The sequence below is a fragment of the Procambarus clarkii genome, chromosome 13 (assembly GCF_040958095.1).
Source record: "Procambarus clarkii isolate CNS0578487 chromosome 13, FALCON_Pclarkii_2.0, whole genome shotgun sequence".
Lineage (NCBI taxonomy): Eukaryota > Metazoa > Arthropoda > Malacostraca > Decapoda > Cambaridae > Procambarus > Procambarus clarkii.
In genome coordinates, this window is record NC_091162.1 from 48,769,827 (window position 1) to 48,788,064 (window position 18,238).

Here is an 18,238-nt window from a genome sequence, read left to right on the forward strand (position 1 = left end):
AGTGGCCAAGGCATGTGGCCACCGCGTGGCCCACAGCGCCCCTCCCGAGCTGAGAGGGGGAGGTGGGGTTTGGCTGCGCGGGTGGCCGCGCACGGGCCGGGCCGGGCCGAGCCGCTGGGTAGCCTGGGGGTGGCCACGGGTAGCGCATGACGTCATAGCACCCCAGCCGGCTGAGCTGGTGCGCGGGGTGGGGGTGGGGATTTGGCTGCGCGGGTGGCCCTCCCCCCCCCCCCCCAAGCAGCTGGCCAAGGTGGGCGGCACGGGCGGGCGCGCACATGGGTGCCTCAGGCTGGCAGGCTGCCGCCCACAGGAGTACCCACGCAGCTGGGAATCACAACCTTGCTCTACACTGGGGTTACAATGGCCGGCGGCGTCCCCACACTGACGCAGCCTGGCGGAATGCAAAGTCCAACATGGGCCTGTAATATCACACACACTTACACTGCCCAACACCAATCGTCCATTGCCACTAGACAGGATACTCGACCCACCTGTTACATCATGAGGCTCCAGCTGCCTCATGGGTGAACCCAGTCAACTGTCTCTTTAGCTTTTTTTCTGTTCCTTCCATAAATCCTTGGCCCCAATTCACCTAATTGGGCCTTGACACAACCCCTGATGGCAGGAGTGCCATATTCGATGAGTAATTTGGACGAGAGAAGCGATTAACGGGGGTGGAGGGGGAAAACTTCCCCCCTCCACCCAGACGCGTCCTAGTGCGCCTGCTACCCTGCTCAGACTGACGATTTCCCGCGCTAGGGAAACTCAAAATGCCCATACCTTCTCCCTACTTCGTCTTGACCAATCAGCCTGGAGCCGGCACGGCTCCCTCGTGCCGCATCCAACCATAGCTCTTCGCGCCAAAACTAGGCTTGGAGCACACATGCCTAAACCAATCAGGCTCACTCACCCTCGAGCGTCCTGTGATGTCACAAGGAGGGGGTGGCCTAAGGAGAGTGGCGTGATGTCTCCCATGTGGGGGGGAAAGGCAACGTTTGCTCCACTCTTCCCCCACCTCTAACGGTTTTAGTCAAGTACTTCCTCATCCTATTTCACAGAAACATAAAAAATTCTGTAATTCTCTCTACAGAGCAATCACAGGCTTCTAACTACTCACAAATGATAGTCCATAACATAAGCTTTCATTCAACACCCAACAAGCATATGTTATTTTGAAAGCTTCAGTTTCTAGAGTGACTAGCCTAATCTAGAAACTAGGAAAACTAGCTGAGGGATCTAGATCCCTCACAGTGGTGATGGGTGGGTGGTGGTGATGGGTGTTGGTGAGGCTTCGTAGTGATGATGGGTGGTGATGATGGGTGGTGGTGATGGGTGGTGTTGATGGATGGTGGTGATGGGTGGTTGTGATGCGTGCAAGTGATGGGGTGCTGGTAATGGGTGGTGGTGATGGGTGATGGTGATGGGCGGTGGTGATGGGTGGTGGTGATGGGTGGTATTGATGGATGGTGGTGATGGGTGGTGGTGAGGGGTGGTGTTGATAGGCGGTGGTGATGGGTAGTGGTGATGGGTGTTGGTGATGTGTGGTGGTGAGGCACTATACACTCACCCACTATAGACACTCACCCACTACACACACACACACACACACACACACACACACACACACACACACACACTGGCTAACATCAGAACGGCGTTCAGGAACCTGTGTAAGGAATCATTCAGAATCTTGTACACCACATATGTAAGACCAATCCTGGAGTATGCGGCCCCAGCATGGAGCCCGTACCTGGTCAAGCACAAGACGAAGCTGGAAAAAGTCCAAAGGTATGCTACTAGACTAGTCCCAGAACTAAGAAGCATGAGTTATGAGGAAAGGCTACGGGAAATGCACCTCACGACACTGGAAGACAGAAGAGTAAGGGGGGACATGATCACAACCTACAAAATCCTCAGGGGAATCGACCGGGTAAACAAGGATGAACTTTTCAACACTGGTGGGACGCGAACAAGGGGACACAGGTGGAAGCTGAGTACCCAAATGAGCCACAGAGACGTTAGAAAGAACTTTTTCAGTGTCAGAGTAGTTAGCAAATGGAATGCATTAGGAAGTGATGTGGTGGAGGCTGACTCCATTCACAGTTTCAAATGTAGATATGATAGAGCCCAATAGGCTCAGGAATCTGTACACCAGTTGATTGACGGTTGAGAGGCGGGACCAAAGAGCCAGAGCTCAACCCCCGCAAGCACAATTAGGTGAGTACAATTAGGTGAGTACACTAGGGGTGGATCTAGATAGAAAACTATCACCTGAGGACCACATAAAGAATAGTGTGCGAGGAGCCTATGGCACGCTTTCTAACTTCAGAATTATTTTAAATACATGGATGGCGATATACTAAAGAAATTGTTCACGACTTTTGTTAGGCCAAAGCTAGAATATGCAGCAGTTGTGTGGTGCCCATATCTTAAGAAGCACATCAACAAACTGGAAAAGGTGCAAAGACATGCTACTAAGTGGCTCCCAGAACTGAAGGGCAAGAGCTACGAGGAGAGGTTAGAGGCATTAAATATGCCAAAACAAGAAGACAGAAGAAAAAGAGGTGATATGATCACTACATACAAAATAGTAACAGGAATTGATAAAATCGATAAGGAAGATTTCCTGAGACCTGGAACATTAAGAACAAGAGGTCATAGATATAAAGTAACTAAACACAGATGCCGAAGAAATATAAGAAATTTCACTTTTGCAAACAGAGTGGTAGACGGTTGGAACAAGTTAGGTGAGAAGGTGGTAGAGGCCAAGACCGTCAGTAGTTTCAAAGCGTTATATGACAAAGAGTGCTGGGAAGACGGGACACCACGAGCATATCTCTCATCCTGTAACTATACTTAGGTAATTACACTTAGGTAATTACACACACACATACGGTGACACTGGAAGACAGAAGAGTAAGGGGAGACATGATCACTACCGACAAAATTCTCTGAGGAATTGACAGAGTAGATAAGGATAAATTTTTTAACATGGGTGGTATAGGAACAAGGGGAAAAATGTGAAGACTAAGTACCCAAATGAACCACAGGGACATTAGAAAGAAATTTTTCAGTGTCAGAATAGTTAACAGGTGGAATGCATTAGGCAGTGATGTGGTGGAGGCAGACTCCATACACAGCTTCAAATGTAGATATGATGAAGCTCAGTAGGCGCAGGAATCTGTTCATCAGATGATTGATGGTTGAGAAGCGGGACTAAAGAGCCAGAGCTCAACCCCCACAAACACAACTAGGTGAGTAACTAGGTAAATACACAAACACCAAGAGCACAGGGAAAAGTCAAATTGACTTAATGAAGGAAATGTTCTCCCAAGTTTGGGAGGAAATCAGGAAGGAGATGCATGAAATGAAGTATAAAATAAACAACCTGCAAAGTGAGTTGACCCAGCAAAGGAGGAGATAAAAACCCTCAGTGAGAACAATATGGAGACTGAACCTCAGATAATCATCTAAAGGGATGATGGAAATGGTTCATCGGAAAGGAATGCCTCTGTACATGAAACAATTGCTGAAATACTGGAAAAGAGCTCAGAAGCAATGGCCACAGTGAGGGAGGTAGCCACGCAAACAGCTACCTCACAGGAAGCAGCAAGGTGCACCAGTCAGCTGCTAGAAAGAAAAAGATCAGTGGCAGCTCTGGGCATCAGAGAACACGAAGGCTCGTGAACAAATTCACAAGGGCCGTGATGAGGGTTCGAACCTATGTCTGAGAGGATCTGACAGAGCCCGAGTGCATGGGGGAATTGTGTAAAACCCTGGTTTGTGTCGTGGAGAGACTGCAGGATCCATGAGAAGGAAAATGAACTCCCGGTTGCAATTATTTTGACCATGTCATGGCCTAGTCGATTCAGGCAGCCTCTGGGATCTGCTAAGATGTAGGTTCGAGCCCTCATCACGGCCCTTGTGGATTTGTTCATTTGACGCATCACACTATTGTGATTTGTGTGTGTAACAGGAAGGCCCCAATAGGCAAAAATGGAATAGTAAGGACAGAGAGGGAGTGAATGGAATACTAAAGGGGTTAAAGATGGAAGGGGCTGAAAAAAACATTGAGGAGGTTTTTCAGGTTGTGCTGGTACAACAAGGACAGAGACCGCCTGATAAGATAGTGTTTGCAAACAAGACCATGAAGGAGGATATTCTAGAAAGGAAGAGCCATCTGCAATATGTGGGAGAATACAAAAAGTATTCCTCCAGAGGGACAGGTCAAGGGAGGAGAGAGCCATGGAAGCAGAAGCATGGATGAAGTACAGTGTGTGAGGAGAAAACCAGGAAATCACAGCCCCCAACACAACATTCCCAGAGGCAAGGGGGGAACCCACAACCAGCATCCCAGCAACACCAGAGGGAGGACAATACCACCACCCTCTGCCACACAGAAACCCTACCTACCCCTCACCCTCCCTGCCCCCACTCAAATGCTCAGTCAACCCTCCCTTCCCCCTTTTATAACCCCATGTAGCATGGTGGAGCGAGTCTACCCAGAGAGAGAGTTATTCTGCTTTCTGGACCTGAGATTAAGAAGTCAGAGAAAAAAAAATGCCAGTGAATAATTTAAAAATACTAGCAGAGGACGAGCATCTGGTAATAAGTAACATGAAATGTGATGTCGATACTTTGGTGACATGACATGAAGCTAGCAGGACGTTGTGACCTCACCTGAGCTACAGCAGTTGTCAGAGATGGTTGTACTTTGTTGAGCTCCTGAAAGGAGGAAGAAAATAGTTCCTTGTGATAGTGGTGGAGCGAAGGCTACTTGTTCGCAAGTGTGAGGAAACCGTTGGGGACACAGTACACCGTTTCTCTATGATTTGGATAAATTAGAGGCGACCTAGAAGTGAGCATTGGTCGCGCCTTTGTGGAATTTTAATTGTGTGTGCTCCTTCAAGAGGAAGGAAGTAAGCAGGCGTTTCTGTTGTGGAGCCTGCTGGGCGACTCAATGTACTCAAGTCAGGACTAGAAGAAGCCTTGTGAAGCAGTCTTATAGCGATTTTTGTGTCATGTTGAGCACCAGGGAGTGAGCGCCCTGTGTCATAGATCCCTGTATTAAGCCTGTTTAATCAGTTGTTAGATTAGCTATCAGTGTTTGATCATGTGCCCAGCGATCATAGTGAACATGTGTATATATTGGGTAGTAATTTTATTGAGCCAGTTAGCAAATATAGGGGTTTGGAGTTGAGTGGACATGCTGGCGGCAGGAGCGGTGCACCTTCACACTTCCATGTCTGGTGAGCAACTGAGGAGAAGCGGCACCCAGTGACATGGCCGGAGGAAAGCTCCCAGTGGCGTGTCAAGACATGTTTCCAACTTGGATCCGTCCAGGATGGGGGAGCACCCATTACAGTTGGACAGCGCGGAGCGTTGTCAGAGGGCAAGTTTTAATACTAGGATATAGGTTTATTACTTATGTTTTGTCAGGAAAACATTTTTCTTGGCATGGTAATGGAATTGCAGGTTTGTTTGGGAAGAAGTAAATGGAAGAACTTCGAGGATGGGGAAGAAGTGTACTCACCTAATTGTGCTTGCTGGGGTTGAGATTTGGCTTTTTGGTCCCGCCTCTCAACTGTCAACCAACTAGTGTACAGATTCCTGAGCCAACTGGGCTCTATCACATCTACATTTGAAACTGTGTATGGAGTCAGCCTCCACAACATCAATTCCTAGTGCATTCCATTTATTATCTAATCTGACACTGAAAAAAATCTTTCTAACGTCTCTGTGGCTCATCTGGGTACTAAGTTTCCACCTGTGTCCCCTTGTTCGTGTCCCACCCGTGCCGAAGAGTTTGTCTTTGTCCACCCTGTCAATTCCCCTGAGAATTTTGTAGGTGGTTGTCATGTCTCCCCTATCTTATCTTGAGATTATCTTGAGATGATTTTGGGGCTTTTTAGTGTCCCCGCGGCCCGGTCCTCGACCAGGCCTCCACCCCCAGGAAGCAGCCCGTGACAGCTGACTAACACCCAGGTACCTATTTTACTGCTAGGTAACAGGGGCATAGGGTGAAAGAAACTCTGCCCATTGTTTCTCGCCGGCGCCTGGGATCGAACCCAGGACCACAGGATCACAAGTCCAGCGTGCTGTCCGCTCGGCCGACCGGCTCCCCCTTACTCTTCTGTTTTCCAGGGATGTGAGGTTCAGCTCCTTTAGCCTTTCCTCGTAGCTCATTCCTCTCAGTTCCGGGATAAGCCTGGTGGCATACCGCTGAATCTTCTCTAACTTTGTCTTGTGTTTACCTAGGTATGGACTCCAGGCTGGAGCTGCATATTCCAGGATTGGTCTTACATAAGTGGTATACAGGGTCCTGAACGATTCCTTCCACAAGTTTCTAAAGGCAGTTCTTATGTTGGCCAGTCTAGCAAATGCCGCTGATATTCCTTTGATGTGGACCTCTGGGGACAGGTTCGGTGTAATATCAACCCCCAGATCTTTCTCTCTATTTGACTCTTGCAGGATTTCACCTCCCAGATGATACCTTGTGTTCAGCCTCCTGCTCCCATTGCCTAATTTCATTACTTTACACTTTCTTGAGTTGAACTTTAGCCGGCATTTTCTATACCATTCCTCCAGTTTGTCCAGGTCATCCAGTAATCTCTGTCTATCTTCATGTGTCTTGATTCCTCTCATAATTTTTGCATCATCAGCAAACACTGAGAGGAACGAGTCTATACCCTCTGGAAGATCGTTAATATATTAGAAACAGGATGGGTCCAAGTACTGAGCCCTGTGGGACTCCGCTGGTGACATCTCGCCACTCTGATGTCTCCCCCCCTCACCGTTACTTGCTGTTTCCTTTTGCTTAAGCACTCCCTTATTCACTGGAGCACCTTCCCGTTTACTCCTGCCTGTTGCTCCTACTTTTTTAACAGCCGTTTATGGGGTACTGTGTCAAAGGCTTTCTGGCAGTCCAGGAAAATGCCGTTGGCCCACCCTTCTCCTTCCTGCCTAATTTTTGTTGCCTGGTCATAAAATTCTATTAAACCTGTGAGGCACGATTTACTATCCCTGAACTCATGTTGGTGGTATGTTACAAAGTTATTTCCCTCTAGATGCTCTACGAGCCTTTTCCGCATGATCTTCTCCATCACCTTGCATGGTATACAAGTTAGGGAAACTGGCCTGTAGTTCAGTGCCACTTGCCTGTCACCCTTCTTGTATATTGGGACTACATTAGTTGTCTTCCAACTTTCTGGCAAGTCTCCTGTTTCCAGTGACCTATTATACACCATAGAGAGTGGCACACTTAGTGCTTCTGCACCTTTTTTTAGTATCCGTGGTGAGATTCTGTCAGGTCCAACAGCCTTTGTCACATCCAGCTCCAGCAGACACCTTTTGACATCATCACTGGTGAGGTCAAATTCCTCCAAGGTTGCTTGGTTTGCCTCCTCCTCATTTAATTCAGGGACTTCTCCTTGTTCTATTGCGAAGACCTCCTGGAATCTCTTTTTGAATTCTTCACACACCTCCTTGTTATTCTCTGTGTATCTGTTCTCCCCTTTTCTCAGTTTCATCACTTGTTCCTTCACTGCTGTTTTCCTCCTGATGTGGCTGTGGAGCAGCTTTGGTTGGGTCTTGGCTTTACTCGCTATGTCATTTTCAAACTGTCTCTCTGCTTCCTTCCTCACTCTGATGTACTCATTTCTGGCCCTCTGGTATCTCTCCCTGCTCTCCGGTGTTCCGTTATTTCTGTAGTTTCTCTAATTTCTGTTACTCAGTTGCTTCGCTACCTTTCATTCCTGGTTGAACCATGGTTTTTTTTTTTTTTTTTTTCGTTTTTCTCCTTTTGGACAGGGATAAACCTGTCTGCAGCTTCCTGGCACTTCTGGGTGACAAAATCCATCATCCCCTGCACATTCTTATCTCTAAGTTATGTTTCCCATGGTATTCCCCTGAGGAAGTTCCTCATCTCGTCATATTTTCCTCTTCGGTAATTTAGTCTTTTTCCCTCCGATCCCATCCTTGGATAGGTTATCCCTACCTCCACCAAGTACTCAAAAGTCAGTACACTGTGGTCACTCATTCCTATGGGGGATTCAACTTTGACTTTCCTTATTTCTGACTCATTCAGGGTGAATGTCAAGTCGAGTCTAGCTGGTTCATCATTGCCTCTCACTCCTGTGGGTTCCTTAACATGCTGGCTCAGAAAATTCCTTGTTGCCACTTCCAAGAGTTTAGCTCTCCACGTATCTGCACCAGCATGTGAGTCCCCATTCTCCCAGTCTATCTTTCCATGGTTGAAATCGCCCATGATTAAGAGTCTTGAGCTATTCCTGCAAGCAACTGAAGCTGCTCTCTCTAATATTTTAATGGTTGCCATGTTGTTCCTATCAAACTCCTATCTAGGTCTTCTGTCATTTAAGGGAGGGTTGTAAATGACCGCCACTATTATCTTAGGTTCACCCATTGTTATAATTCCTGCTATGTAATCTCTGAACCCGTCACAGTCCGGAATTTCCATCTCATCAAAACCCCAGTCCTTCCTTATCAGCAGGACCACTTCTCCACCTCCTTTTCCCTCCCTCTCTTTCCTTACTATACAGTAGTCCTTTGGAAACACAGCATCTGTTATGACTCCTGACAATTTTGTTTATGTGAGTCCTATTACATTAGGGTTTTCTTCTTGCGCCCTTTCGGCCAGTTCACTTGCTTTATTGCTAGTCCCATCAATGTTTGAGTACATTACCTTGAAGCTCACTTTCTTATATCCAATTTCACCCTCACTCCCCACAAGTGTAGGAAGTTTTTCCATGGTCATTGCTACTTGGGTAGGCTCCTCCTCCTGTGAGGTAGTTGCCAGGGGGTTTAGGGGGAGGTGGAGTGGGGGATGGAGGGCTTCGGTCTTGCTCAGGCCTGCTTGGGGCAGGAAGAAGTCCTGGGGGGGGGGGGTGAGAGGGCAGTGATTGCTTGGGGAGAGGGCACGCCCTCCTGCGGTGTAGTTGACAGGGGTTTGGGGGGAGGTGGAGTGGGGGATGGAGGGCTTAGGTCTCGCCTGGGCCTCCTTAGGGCAGGAAGAAGACCAGGGGCTGAGAAAGCAGGGGGATACTTGGGGTAAGGGGAGAGGGAGGATTTTGATTTTTTGATGGGCATTGTGCAGTGGCAAGGAAGGGTTTGTGCTGTTGTAACACGGGGTAGGGTTTCTCTCTACTTATCTTTCCTTCTTTTCCCTCTACCCGTATTCTTACTTTTTATTCTCTACCAAGGGACTCCAAAACTTTTACCAAAGCCAACTCCACGCCACGTGGTCCTAAGACGATTGACCGACTTAGGATTCTACACCCAGTATGACGTGACCTAGGCTTTGAGCAAAACCCTAGAGTCGCCTCTACGCTGCCACCACCAGACCAGCAACACCGAGCAATGATCGAGGTCTGGATCGATCACGCTAATTGGTGTTATGTTGGGTAGTTCCTGCTGTTGGTGTGGTTGTTCATTTTCCCGTTGAACGGGTTGCTGTTCTCTACCGAGCGAAGTGGGACGTCCTGCCATACTAACTGAGGCCCCCTGTCTGCCCTGCTGGCATGGCGTCGATGTTATTTGTGGGGGAACCCAAGACGGCTCTCCCCACTCATGGGACGACTCCTCGCAAGACTCCCCACTCATGTCAATAATAGTATCGCTACTGGGATGGAAAGATACCCTCGACTGCCCAGTCCCATGCAGAACCCGTGAATTCGTCGCTTCAGTCCCACTGACCCCACCTGTGGCGTCAGTTGAGCCACCTGAGCGATCCCCAGTGGTGTCGGAAGAGGCGCTGTCCTCTACACTTCCACTCCCACTGGTCCCTACTGACTGGTCACTATCTGGGTTAAACATTTTCTGTGATTCCTGGTGTGCCACGTCTCTTCTAAACTACCCTTTAGTGCACTCTCGACCCGGACTCACTACAACCGTAACCTTACAAAAATAAAAAAAATCACAACTCTTTTCTAAGAGAAAACTACTAAATTCCCAAAGTAGGAAATACACCGATTTATCAAGAGAATCGCTGAAGTGAATCCAATGAATGAGTGTCTGCCCCGCACTCGTGTCTGACCGTGAAATATCCCGCAGTTCTATTGCTGAAACCTAAGTCCTTTACGTTAAAAAAAAGAAAACAATTTAAATGATAACGCAACTAACGCGCAGCACTCGTGATCGAGTAATAAAGAATATTTACTGTACTTGAATACTAAACGCACTTGAAGTGAGCAGCGTGGCCCCTGATGACTGATGGAGCGGGACCAGCTGCGCTGAAAAAACTAAGTCCCGCGCTTTTTCGCTTAAACGCTGAAAAATCAAAATTTTTGTTCTGAAGGAAAATAACTAGTTTTACGTTAATAAACCGCTCTAGCGATTAATATAGACACCCAGGACCTATATATGCTTACCAAAAATTGAATTTTTATCAAAAACTGCGTTTTTACTCAATTGCTGGACTCTGCCAATTTTTCTGACTCCGAGGGAAAAATTTTTCTATCACCCCAAATATCACAAAACTCCTTTAATTCACAAAAATTTGGGTTTCTCGTTCCCAGATATAAATACGTTATTATTTACTACTGACGTTGTATGCAGAACAATACTGACACATCGGGCGGTTTCAACACTCACTAATTCGAATTTTCGTCAAAATCCGAGATTTTCACCTCAAATGGACTCTGACAAAATTACAACACGATTTTCTCGAAAAATAACTAAATTCGGCAAAAATGTTATTATCACTGTTTAATGCCTTACGGACAGAATTACGTCCCTTGCGTGCACTAGAGAGTAATACTGACCCTAGAATATACACAAAACATGAAAATTCGAATTTTCGCCAAAAAGTCAGATTCTAGCCCAAGCTAGACTTAGAAAATTTTCCACCTACGTTTCTACTGAAAACAGAATTCTAAGTCTAAAAACACAATTCTACCGTCTTACTGGTAAAAAACTAGAAACTATCACTCGCATCGACTGGAGAATCCTAATGATACCCAGATCATACACGTGACCCACGAATACAAATTAATTACAGTTAACGACTTTCCGACATTGACTTAGCCGAAAACTTATCCCAAAATACTTAGAAATATTCCACGGACTCTATTAAGCATTTACACGCAACTTACTATCCCTTACACTCCTTCACTTACTATAGTGACCGACCAATAGCCCTAAGTCCAGAGGATTAACTACACTCTAGTAACAACGCCTCTGACTTAGACTAATACAACAGGGAATAGCAAAGCTTAATGTACGCACTTAGCCTAATATGCAAGAAAATGCTAAACACTTTGAAAAAAAAAACAAATTTTAACCGGGGATTGAATGTAAGGGAAAACAAAATTAATCTCTAGAACAATGAAAATAAACGGAAATTACTTTATAAATTGAAGTATACTTAATTCAAAAATGCACTCGACTTAATCTTATAATTGCTCCTACCGGCTCGCCGTACCACACCTAGCCTAGGGGCCTCGACCATCTAGGTTCCAACAGAGCGACACGCAGCTTTCAGCAACAATTATGACTAGGGACGACTCAACCTCCACTAAGTGTGCGATCACTTAGTTGTTGAATCGCTGCTAGGTAGGTTACTAGTCCGTCCCTCGGAGGCCGCAACGCCCTTCACGGATTTCCGTTTTTCCTAGCGTTTTGGGTCGTCTAATAACGCCCTCGGACTATCTACTGGCGTCCCACAGATATATCCGCCCAGACAGCCCACACGGAACTGCTGTTGAGAGTATGGCGGCTCCCAACACCTCTGAATTAATTGCAATGGGTCGAGTATGGTACCCAGTCCAATCAACTCGGAGCGGTCTCCTTTTCAATAAATCTATTTTAACAGCCTAATCTTACTAACTAAACCTTAATCATATCAGCCCGCATGACCCAAGATTCGCCAATCCCCACTCAAACGCACTGTTGTGGGGCGCACTGCTAATCCTGGCCCGCGGCTGTCTCCTTAGCATCCGCGCACGTGTTCGAACGGCTAGACGCGTGAGCCTTTCAACAATTTCAAACAAAATTGTTGAAACCACCGCTGTGCACCATTGTAACACGGGGTAGAGTTTCTCTCTACTTATCTTTCCTTCTTTTCCCTCTACCCGTATTCTTACTTTTTATTCTCTACCAAGGGACTCCAAAACTTTTACCAAAGCCAACTCCACGCCACGTGGTCCTAAGACGATTGACCGACTTAGGATTCTACACCCAGTATGACGTGACCTAGGCTTTGAGCAAAACCCTAGAGTCGTCTCTACGCTGCCACCACCAGACCAGCAACACCGAGCAATGATCGAGGTCTGGATCGATCACGCTAATTAATCAGCCTTGGGGCTTGATCCCCACTATAACCGATGACCGTGGAAACTTAAGAGTGTAAAATTAATTACACGGGAATGATTCGATGTTAGAATCGGCGCCCAATCCAACTCTGCCTCGTGTGGACCACGTGACCAGGACAAGTGTACACATAAAACACATGGAAATAATAAAAATGCAATTTATTACCTAATTAATTTATTAAAAGAAAAACTAAAACAAAATCTAAATATGTTCACTCCCTGTCACTTTAACACTCCCTACTTGACCTGAATGGCAATGAAGACTATTCCTATACATAACAATAGCAACTATACCTCTATGTTTTACCAGCTAAAGATGTTGGGCTGGTCTTGGGGAGAGGTAAGATGGTTGACCTCTCCCAGTTGCTCTGGAGTCCACACTGATCTCTTCCTCGTCTGGTCTAGCCCAGACTAGAGCATTGTATCCTTCCGCATCGCTTACCCCAGTTACTTAGCAAGGTTTAAGTTATAACAATTAACCTCTGTTTGTACTGAATTGATCCAGACTGGTTGAATTATTTTACTGAAATTAAATTACACAAACATCTAACGGCAGAGCTGTTCCCGATCCCCGAAATGGTTAATTGAACTTTGAGAAATAGTAGACATGTCAACCCTGATGACCTATGACCGCCGGTCACTCCGCCTTACAAGTTAGATCTGATTCGTGACGTCACTGATGGTGACTTAAACTCAATAATTAGAATACTCTTGATATTGTACCCAGCACTATTATACAATACAATTTTAATACAAAATGAATAAAGGCTAATTTCTCTAAATTACTGAATACTATAGGATGGTTCATTATACAAAACTATGAACAAAGATGCCCGCCATTTGTGACTCAGACCTGATAATTCCCAGAGGAATGTGTGTTGTTGAGGTCAGGTCCCTACTCTAAACTTCTGGAACCTTCTGGAATAATTCTTACAACAGCCTAGTTTGTTACACTGGGGGGATAGGGGTGGCCCTATTGGGTGGTGGGCTGGGGTGTTGCATTCCCCCCTGGGGTTCCCGAGTTGCTGGATTGGGGTTCCCCACTCCCCTCTGGGATTGCTGGGTTGGAGGCTGAAGTTCCCTGGCTCCCTTCCTTCTCCTTGCACCTTTTCCTTTCATTTGCTGCCCTTACTATCCCGTCTCTAGTCATATCCCTCTGAACATATACCTCTTTGTAATTCCTTGCATACCTCGGATATCCTCTTTGAGGACCTCGCTCTTGAATACTATCTTGATCAATCTCTTTTTGTCTGTTGTACTGGCCAATCCGGAAAAACTGTTCTATGTCTTGTTCAGCCCCTTCCATTCCTATCTCCTTTAATATCCCTGCCACTGCAGCTTTTTCTTTAGTCCCCCATTCCTCCCTTGTGGAACCCTCATGTTCCTTCACACCTATTACTACTACAGCTCTTTTCCTTTCCATTAGCTGGCTTGCGCATCTAGCTGCCTCCTGTGAGGTTACTGCTTTCATTACAACTTCCTTGACTGTGTACATAGCATCTGGGCTCTTCAGCATTTCAGCAAAGGTTGGACCAATTGTAGGGGTCCCTGCCATTGCTACATCTGGTACCTGGGGGCTGGTTGCCTGGACCAGAGTCTGTGGAGGGCCTGTTTTTAGGCCTTTTATCTCCTCTTGTGCTGCACTTAGCTCTATCTGCAGCTTACATATAGTTTCCCTCTGGTTCTTCAATTCCCCACTGATTTCCTTCCATGCCTTAGCAATCATCTCCATGTGTGACTCGTCCAGTCCCTCTCCAACAGCTTCGTTCTTTTGTCTTACCATCCCGCTTGACCTGTGTGTGTGTGTGTGTGTGTGTACTCACCTAATTGTGCTTGCGGGGGTTGACCTCTAGCTCTTTGGTCCCGTCAATCAACAGGTGTACAGGCTATTGGGCTCTATCATATCTACACCTGAAACTGTGTATGGAGTCTGCCTCCACCACATCACTTCCTAATGCATTCCATTTGTCAACCACTCTGACACTAAAAAAGTTCTTTCTAATATCTCTGTGGCTCATTTGGGCACTCAGTTTCCACCTGTGCCCCTTAGTGCGTGTGCCCCTTGTGTTAAATAGCCTGTCATTATCTACCCTATCAATTCCGTTCAGAATCTTGAATGTGGTGATCATGTCCCCCCTAACCCTTCTGTCTTCCAGCAAAGTGAGGCTTAATTCCCGTAGCCTCTCCTCGTAGCTCATACCTCTCAGCTCGGGTACTAGTCTGGTGGCAAACCTTTGAACCTTTTCCAGTTTGGTCTTATCCTTCACTAGATATGGACTCCATGCTGGAGCCGCATGCTCCAGGATTGGTCTGACATATGTGGTATACAAAGTTCTGAATGATTCCTTACACAAGTTTATGGATGCCGTTCTTATGTTGACCAGCCTGGCATATGCCGCTGATGTTATCCCTTTGATATGGTCTGCAGGGGACAGGTCTGGCGTGATGTCTACCCCCAAGTCTTTTTCTCTCTCTGACTTATGAAGAATTTCATCTCCCAGATGATATCTAGTATCTGGCCTCCTGTTCCCTACGCCTATCTTCATCACATTACATTTGCTTGGGTGTGTGTGTGTGTGTTTATTGTAGGGGGTGGCACAGTGGGGGGTGGGGTTAACTGGTGGAGGGGTGGAGGGAGTGAAAGGGAGTGAAAGGGAGAGAGAGTGTGAAAGGGAGTGAGGGAGAGGGAGAGAGGGAGAGCGAGGGAGAGACAGAGCGGGGGAGAGAGGAAGGAGAACAATCAGGTGGGTGAGGGACGGAAGGTCAGTCTGTGGGGCGAGGGGTGAGGTTGGCGGTAGGCTGGTTTGTGTGTGTGTGTGTGTGTGTGTGTGTGTGTGTGTGTGTGTGTGTTTACATTAGCGTGTTATGGTGAGGGGGGGGGGCTAGTCGGTGGCAGTGTAATGTAACACACAGGTGTGAAAAAACTAGTACCAAGCTGAGACTCTCGAGATACTTTTTCGTATTTTAACTTAAGTACAAAGCTAATTATTATATAATAAAACAATGTACACCGTGTATGACTGACTTTGAGAGTCACTCACCTGCAAGTAAGCATCCTAAAGCACAACTAGGTGATTTATGAAACGATATCCGCCTTAATTGTTGACGTCCCTGTAGGCCAGAGTTCATCTCCATGTGGTGGTCCAAATTCTTCTCTTCTCAGCCGGCTGGTGCCACAGTCTTGCCACAAACTCGTTCTTTTTCAATTTTTTTTTCTTATCCAACGTTATAAGAATTCCCTATGATGCGTTATCAATGCGTTGCTGTACCCGTCGTATGAACAAAAACCATGTTTTGGGCTCACTGGTACATAAATATCCTGAGAATACTGAACTAATTCGCGGACCGCCATCCTACACTTCGAACTGCCTTGTGTATCCTGAACTCTGAGGTAGAGCAGAACTCCATGGTGAGGAGTTGATTTCAAGCAAATATTTCAAGCAGTTGATTTCCCTGAATTTTGGAGGACCCAGATATACGCATTAATTAAGGTGCCTCTATGAGCAGAACAGAGGTTCATTGTGGACACATGATTGTATAAGGGAGTGCTTGAGTGCGTATTGACATGTAAGACGCAGTGAGAGAGACTGATTTCTTCTTTTGCCTGGGGGGTACTTATGTAGATGTTTCAGGTATTTCATCCTTAGAGTTTCATATAATTTTAGGGTTGAGGATACAGTAATGTTGTGACATGATTTCCGCCTCAAACAGTGAGGGAGTAGTAAGTGGAAAGCCCAGAGTTGTGCAGCCACTTGATATGGAGATCTGGTGAAGCCAGGATATGATTTGGAGCGCTACTGGGTTGTAGCAGCTTAGACCGTTGTATGGTGATGTTCAATTTTATATGTCATGAATTATGTACGTTTTCTTTGTATAATAAATGTTAGGTGGCTTTTGCCCTTGTGCTGGTGAGGTTTCCCAGAAAGAGAGAGAAAGAAAGATGGTCATGGCTGCAAATATGTGACAGTAGACACTAATTCACAAAAGGGTTATTTAGGAGATCATTCCAAACAAGGAGAGAGTGGGGAGTCATGGCAGCTCGAGTAGGGTGTGTGTACACAAGACAACGAGGCCAGTTTGGGAGTCACACCGCTAAGTAGGTGACGCTGAACCCCTCCCCAAGATCAAGATGCATACAGAGTACTCTCCTAGGTAAATTACAAGCACCTAAGTGTCCATTGCTGGTCAACCGACGGTAGCGGGAGAGTGGCTGCCGAGGTTGGCTGTTTATTTCTGTCTGGGAGTGATTGAGAAAGTTGTCCACCTGTATGCAAGTAACAGTCTGGTGCAATGACCAGAGATCATTTTTGGGTTTTAAAATCCACAACCAGCTCAAATACCCCTGATGTGAGACCTCTCACCCCGAACTGACCCTGTCACCCCTAACCCCATTCCAACCATGTTACCCCTCTCCCTTTCTCTTTCCTTCCCTGTCCTCATTTCCCTTTCATCCCATACCCTCCCTGTCACCCCTCCCCCTCACTCCATATCCTCTATATCCCCCCTCCCTCCTTACCCCATTACCTCCCTATCCCACATTCCCGTGACCCCCCATCCCTCACCCAGTATCCTCTGAGACCCTGTTAACCACCTCACAAATCCTCACACCAATGGAACAGCTTCCTCCATCAGCAGAACACTCACCAAGAAGGGAACATGAGAATGAACAGAAGAAAGTGAGCTTCAAGGCAATGTACACTGACATAGATGGTATTATAAATAAAACTAGCGAAATTGGAGAATGGGCACTAGAAGAAAACCCAGACATAATAAAACCCAGCCTGGCCTCCACAGCCTGGCCTCCACAGCCTGGCCTCCACAGTGTGACCTCCCCAGCCTGTTCACCCCAGCCTGGCCTCCCCAGCCTTGCCTCCCTAATGTGACCTCCCCAGCATGTCCTCCCCAGCCTGGCCTCAACAGCCTGGCCTCCACAGCCTGGCCTCAACAGCCTGGCCTCCACAGTGTGACCTCCCCAGCCTGTTCACCCCAGCCTGGCCTCCCCAGCCTTGCCTCCCTAATGTGACCTCCCCAGCCTGTTCACCCCAGACTGGCCTCAACAGCCTGGCGTACCCAGCCTGGCCTCAATAGCCTGTTCACCCCAGCCTGGCCTCAACAGCCTGTTCACCCCAGCCTGGCCTCAACAGCCTGTTTACCCCAGCCTGGCCTCAACAGCCTGTTCACCCCAGCCTGGCCTCAACAGCCTTTTCACCCCAGCCTGGCCTCAACAGCCTGGCGTACCCAGCCTGGCCTCCACAGCCTGGCGTCCTCAGCCTGGCCTCAACAGCCTGTTCACCCCAGCCTGGCCTCAACAGCCTGGCGTCCCCAGCCTGGCCTCCACAGCCTGGCGTACCCAGCCTGGCCTCAACAGCCTGTTCACCCCAGAATGGCCTCAACAGCCTGTTCACCCCAGCCTGGCCTCAACAGCCTGGCGTACCCAGCCTGGCCTCCACAGCCTGGCGTACCCAGCCTGGCCTCCACAGCCTGGCGTCCCCAGCCTAGCCTCAACAGCCTGGCGTCCCCAACCTGGCCTCAACAGCCTGGCGTCCCCAGCCTAGCCTCAACAGCCTGGCCTCCACAGCCTGGCCTCCACAGCCTGGCCTCCACAGCCTGGCCTCCACAGCCTGGCCTCCACAGCCTGGCCTCCCCAGCCTGGCCTCCCCAGCCTGGCCTCCACAGCCTGGCCTCCACAGCCTGGCCTCCACAGCCTGCAGCGCTGATTATTTTAAACACTATTTCCTGTTCAACTTAATACTTGGCGCTGCTCCCAATAATATGGTGGTGGTAGAATATTGTGGTGGTAGAATATGGTGGTGGTAGAATATGGTGGTGGTAGAATATGGTGGTGGTAGAATATGGTGGTGGCAGAATATGGTGGTGGTAGAATATTGTGGTGGCAGAATATGGTGGTGGTA

The 18,238-nt window shown here is 47.5% G+C and overlaps 1 protein-coding gene across 2 annotated transcripts in view; it reads right to left on the reverse strand.

Moving 5' to 3' along the window:
- LOC138364303 (leukocyte elastase inhibitor-like) overlaps positions 1–15,914 on the reverse strand; it is a 37,868-nt gene extending 21,954 nt beyond the window's left edge. The window contains exon 1 of one of the 2 annotated variants that reach the window (XM_069323897.1): positions 15,368–15,914. In XM_069323897.1, coding sequence (XP_069179998.1) covers positions 15,368–15,381 — 14 coding nt within the window. In that variant the 5' untranslated portion in view covers positions 15,382–15,914. Of the gene's footprint in view, positions 1–4,680; positions 4,721–15,367 lie in introns of those variants that run through there. The other variant, XM_069323898.1, reaches the window with a different exon arrangement.
- Positions 15,915–18,238: the final 2,324 nt, after the last annotated feature.